This window comes from Propithecus coquereli, unplaced genomic scaffold (genome assembly GCF_000956105.1).
Source record: "Propithecus coquereli isolate 6110/MARCELLA unplaced genomic scaffold, Pcoq_1.0 Scaffold125, whole genome shotgun sequence".
Lineage (NCBI taxonomy): Eukaryota > Metazoa > Chordata > Mammalia > Primates > Indriidae > Propithecus > Propithecus coquereli.
In genome coordinates this window covers 3307238-3313237 of record NW_012136636.1, presented here as the reverse complement: position 1 = coordinate 3313237, position 6000 = coordinate 3307238, and the positions used below count along the sequence as shown (strand labels likewise).

Sequence of the window (6000 nt, the reverse complement as noted above, 5' to 3'; positions counted from 1 at the left end):
GGGTGGTGGAATGGCACTTTTTAAAGCTGTAATTATCCGACTTTTATATTTGGGCACCTAATTCTACATTTATTCAACTTCATAGTAAGTTTTATAATTGACTACAATATATTTTTGAAATTGCCAAATCTTCATTAGTTTGACTTTTAGAAAATTTCTCTTTAACTCTAGAAAACTGAAGTAACTTATGCTGAAATAAAAACTCAGTTTTTGATGTGGGGTTAAATTCATTCTGGTAAAATTATATATTTTCAAAGATAAGTTTTTCCAAGAATTTAATTGTAAAATGAAGTCCAAATACAAAAAGGTATTACATTGATATGATTGGTTCTTGGTTTGTTGTCCTTTCAAATTTTTACTGTGTACATGCCAATCTGTTCGGCGTATGTATACAATAGTAGATACAAGTGGCTTGAGTTGATGCTTTTATTTAACAAAATACTATCTAAACAGTAGTGTAGTCGAACATTGATATATCGAAATTGTTTGCTGTTGCTGATGGTTTTCACATAGTCTCTACATCAAATCTATACAGAAAGTAAGTTGTATATTCCCACACTTTAAAGCTATACCATAGAAATCTTCATGTTGGATTTTTTTTTTGTTATATATGCACATTGTTTTTAAAAGGAAATTATTTATAAATGTATATTTACAATTTTCCCAAAGTGAAATGCTTTGGATGTGATAATATCTGATTCACTGGAAATGTTATTTTTGGAAGCTGTGTTATTTTCAGACAATGCAAATTTCCTGTATTTCCTGTAGTTTACTCGGAGAAGAGGATGTAGTGAGCTAAGAGGTCACAACTTAAGTTTCACAATATAAATTTGCTAAACATGAAAGGTGCTGAGATAGTGTTTGTTCTTTTAAGCTAACTTCATATTTGATTGCAATGAATTTCTTAAGTGATTTCTTTAGGCATATTAAAAACCAGTCCTTTTTTTACGAAGTTACAGGTCATAGTGCATGTCCCTTTTTTTAATCTTTCCTAGGAATCTGTTAAGTTTAAATCTGCCCTATTTGAGCCCTTTTTAAAAAATTCAAGTTTAATTCTTGGAATGGCTGGGTGAAAGAATAATAAAAATAGATATAAAAAATAAAATTCAAGTTTAAGCCTTATTTAAAACTATTAATAGTAGTTACAAAAAATAAAGTTTTCTGTTCTCTTAAGGATCCATTTGGAGGAGTGTATTCAGTACCAGGAATGCTTCAATGTTTTCTGTCTTAAACGAGTCTTTACAAAATTTTCACACTCTAGTTGATACATACATTAACTTAAAGATGTTTCAAAAAAATACACCATAAAAATCTTTAGAAATTTTTATGAAGAAAAGTGAAGGAAAAACAAGTGTCTAAAGTAGGTGTTTTGCCATATATATTTTCTCTTTTTAATTTAGTGGATAATTGGGTTAAAAAAATATAATTTGTGGGAACATCGTTGCGTTTGAAACAAAAATTCTGGTGTAGACAGTATTAAAGGAAAAAAATGTGGGCATACAACTTTTTTTGTTTATTTTTGAAACTGAATTGTACATTTGTACTCTGCCTTATTTCTCCCTGCTGTTGGACATTTTGAAAGACTTTCTGACTTGATTAGATTCTGCTGGATACTGGATCCGGGTAGGTAGACCATTGTGCTCTCGAGATGCAGAGAAGTAAAACTGGTCGCTGGTGGGCGCTGTGGGTCCATGGAAGTCATTGATGTGGTTGCTGGAGCTCGTCAAAGCTGTTCTTTGGACAAGCACTTAACTGGGAAAGTAATGAATTCCTGCCACCTCTGCATTTGGGTCTTTAGACACTGAGTAAGACGCACATTGACTTTTACATCACACCCGGACATATGTACCCGTCACTCCCTAAATTCCCGGTCACCTTGGGAAGCGTGAGTATCTCCAGGAGGCCAATTAGTAAGAAAGTCCCCGCGGGCGTGTGCGTGCCGGCGACGTTTGCAGGGAAGGCTTGGGAGGTGCTGCTTTCCCAGGAAGTGAGGAGCGGAAGAGACGCCCGGGAAGAAAGTGTGGAGAGAGTGGAGGGCGAAGACGTTCACGCCCTAATTATCAGCTGCAAATTCCGGCGCAGCGTCCCCTGGAGTCGTTTTGCATTTCCCAGCCCTATTGACTTAATTCGAGCCGGAGTTGATTGTTTGGTTCCAAAATTCAGTGAGAAACCTTCGCTAAGAGGCTTCGCGAGAAACAGCGAAGGGAGCCGGGGACTCGATGGGTGCGTGTATGATGTGTAAGTTAGTCCTATAAAGAGGGAAACATTTCGTTTTAAGAAGGAAAACCCAAAAGGAAACCCACTGCTTGGACTCTGCACAAGTCTGGGTTATCTGTTAAAGTTGGGACACTTGCTGGGCAACGAAGGCGCTGCCGAGCGCGGAGACACGGGCAGGCGGGCGCGGGGACAGGTGGCCCGTCGTGGTCGCCCACTCCACACTTGGCCGTCCCTATTTCAACGTCTCCACAACGTCCGGGAGGCCTCCCGCTGCGGCACCCGGGGCGCCCTGTGCACACACCGGGTCACTTCTCCCTCCCCGGCGGCGGCTCAGCTGCGCAGCGCTCCGAGCCGGGGGCGGGACTCACCTGTCAGCCTGAGCCCCGCCTCGCGGCGCCCAGGGTCGGGCGGAGGCGGCAGACGGACGGGGCAGCTGCCCAATTAGCGTGCGGCTGCCGCGCTGCGGGCCAATGGGCTTCGCGTTTCGGGGCGGGGCCCCGCGTTTATAGCGCTCTGACAGCGCGCTGGCCGCGCGGACTCTTCTCGGCGGGGACGGCGGCGCCGGCCGGAGCGGAGAGCTGCGCGCAGAGTCGGTCCCGGCGCCCTCCCCGCACACAAAGGCCCGCGCGCATCCGGCGCCCGCGGCTGGGACTGAGCTCCCTCCTGATTGCTCCGTGAGCGGGGAGCCGCGAGGACTGAGGAGGCTCCTGCGCGCCCGGAGGCACCTTTCTCCGCTCCGCGCTCCGGGACATGGAACCGCGCCGACGCGGCGCCCGCGCGCACGGGCCGCTGCCCGCTCCACTGGATTTATAGTCAGAGGCGGCCCCGCTCGGGGCGCAGCGCCCGCCGCCCCACGCCGAGTCGTCTCTCCGCTTCGGGCCTTTGTGTCCCGGCCCCGCTCCCTCCCTAACCGCCCCGCGCCCGCCCGCCTGCCGGCCCGCCGCGGCTGGCCCGGCACCCTGGAGCCGCACGGGAGCCGGCCGTCCGAGCTGCGTCCGGCGCGGCGCCCCGGAGCTCCGAGTCCGCCGCGCCGCCGCGCCCAGCGCAGGCAATCCCGCTCCGCACCCTGAGGGCCCGGGAGGGCGAGCGCAACTGGCCTCCGCGACCCCTGGAGCTGCTTGGCGCGCCCCAAAGCTGTCTGCGGGCGCCTGCAGCCTTACCCCTTGGTCTGCCCGAGGATTGCGGCTCCCGGCCCGCGTCCTGTCCCTCTGCGGCCCGGAGTGCGCGGAGCTGGGAGTGGCTTAGCCATGGCCGTGAGGAGGGACTCCTTGTGGAAGTACTGCTGGGGAGTTTTGATGGTTTTATGCAGAACTGCGATTTCCAGATCGATAGTTTTAGAGCCTATCTATTGGAATTCCTCGAACTCCAAGTAAGTGGCGTCCGCGGTATCTCTAAGTCCTCGCCCCGGGGCTCGCCGTGCGGTCCTGGCGGGAGGAGGGGTCGGCCCGCGGAACCTTGGAGCCTGTTTCTGGAACCTCGGTCCCCTGTCCCCGTCCCCTACCACATTTCACGAGATGGAGACTCCTCGCTCTATTTTCCAGCCCGCGCGTCGGCTCGAAGGGGCGGTTTCCCCGCCTTTCCTCCCCCAAGCGCTGCCCCGCGCTAAAAGCCCCTGGCGGCTCGGGTGTCACGTCCGGGAAGGTGTCCGATGGCGATACCTGACCCTTTCTTGTTTTCGAGGACGAAGAACAAGGCCACAAGCAGGGCTGGCCGGCGCGCAGGGACCGGCGGGCTTGGGAGAGAGGTGGAGATGCGGCACTCCCGAGGAGCGTAGGCGGCGCAGTCCGGGGCCCCGCGGGCGGGCGGGCGACGGGTGTGGTGGGACTGGGGCAGTGGAGCGCACCCTCGCAGAGGGAAGCCGTGGGTCGCCGCGCCGCCTGCAGCGCCTCGGAACCGGCGCGCCTCGGCGCCGTGCAGCTAACCCGAGGGTGCGCGGGGAGCTCTCCTGCTCCACAGAACTCGGGCGGCGAGCCCTCTACTGCTCGCCCGGGGACGGGCCTTGGGCTTCTCCGGAAGGGCCCTCTGCATATCGGCTTCTCCCTTCCTTTACAAACCAAAGGCCCCGAACTCTGTGCAGTTTCTATCGCCGACCTTATTTTTAGGAAACCTTGTGCAAAAGCTGAGGGCCCTGCCCAGCCGACGCTGCTCCTGAAGTCTTTGCTCCTGGGGACCCTGGGTAGGAATGGGATCCTTTGGACCAGACTTGCTTTTATCCAACAGTACGGGTGGGAGAGCCAGGCCTTGTGAAGAGTAACTTTCATCTGGGCTACCACAGTGCACTCAGAATTCAGAAAATGCAATCCATCCTAAATATATATGGCCGTGACTCTTAGTCATGTGGGCATTCAATATTGCATATCATCTCATTTCGAATCACAGCCAAAACATACTTCACAGAATCATGGAATTTATTCTTGGAAAACGTGGGAGGAAAGTGTGGAGTTATTAGATTCTGGGGTAAACGTTTGAGACCAGAAGCAATATCAGTGGCCTAATGGAAGTTGATCAAGTTGGGCATGGATTTAGGAGTAAAGAGATGGGGATCGATTTAGAAATCACATCTTCATTAAAGAATTTTATCCACTCTGTGAGATGTGGTGTATTTCAAATTCACCAACATGTTAACCAAGAATTCTTTCATTAAAAGGCAAAATCGTCACAGTTACAAATCGGTTTGAAGAAATTCTTGCATGATGCTAGAAGGCACTTTCAAACACGGCTCATATTTAAAAGTTACTTAATGCTGCTTCCTTCCATGTTAGCCGGATCTGGTATGGATTATATTTTTAATGTAAGATTGTATTTGCCGATAAAGTACTGGCGGTCGCATCTTTACACCGACCCCGAATCGTGAGGCACCAGGTGATGCCGGAAAGCGCCGGGCCGGGACCTGCGCGCCGGAGCGGGCCGCGGAGCCGAGAGCGGCCGCCGGCCAGCCGGGAAGGGGGAGCCCGCGGCCGCGGCCGCTGCGCGCTCGGCGCCTACAGAGGTCACTCTTCCATGCGGAATGCGCGCGGCGCCCGCCTCGCCCCTCCCCCGGGCGGCCTGCTCCACTCCACTCTTCACTTTCACTGACCGACTCTCTTTGGGGGCTGATTTTTTTTTCTTTTGAGGATTTAATATTTATATTTAAATCTAGTTGAAAGAAATTCTCCCATTAAGTGTTCAGCTCAGTCTGTGTATCTTTGCATTATTATTAACTATCAGTTTGTGTGTACCAGGCAGGAGGATTAGAAATACCAACTTCGGGAGAAAAAAGGTAGAACAATAATTATTTCAACCTGAGGCTTGGGCATTAATATCTTCTTTTTGTAATGTGTGTGTGGGGGGGGTGGGAGAGGTGACTGCTATTTACTCACATCCTGATGATTAAGATTAGTCTGTTTTTCCACGCGGTGGCCAGATTTAGAGACCTGCTAAGGGCCCTGCATTTCCCAGAAGCCTGCCTCCCTGCACTGCTACCCTTGCTGTTGGTGTGATTGCTCCTGTCCTCAACAGTAGAATTTCTTTTAAAATTCTCATGATAATGGTTTGCGTGGAGAACTGGATAGTATGTTCCTGGAAAAACTGCTTCGTAAACGCATGCAGCTGAATGCTAGCTTGAGAGATCAGAAAGATTTCTTCCTGGAGGAATGATATGAAAGAGCCTTTTCTAAGTTTGAGAATGAATAAAAAAACCCTGGTGCCAAGGGGTTGCTTTACTTGGGGAAGTTGCATATTTATTTCCAGGGAAAAGTTTCAGTCAGTAAATATGACTTGGCAGAAAGGTAATCAAATGCATTG

At 50.3% G+C, this 6000-nt stretch overlaps 1 protein-coding gene across 1 annotated transcript in view; it reads left to right on the top strand.

Annotated features, from left to right (window-relative positions):
- The first annotated feature begins 3398 nt into the window (after positions 1-3398).
- The window catches only part of EFNB2 (ephrin-B2), a 47109-nt gene continuing 44507 nt past the window's right edge, over positions 3399-6000 (top strand). The window contains exon 1 of the mRNA XM_012637958.1: positions 3399-3586. Coding sequence (XP_012493412.1) covers positions 3465-3586 — 122 coding nt within the window. The 5' untranslated portion in view covers positions 3399-3464. The remainder of the gene's footprint in view (positions 3587-6000) is intronic.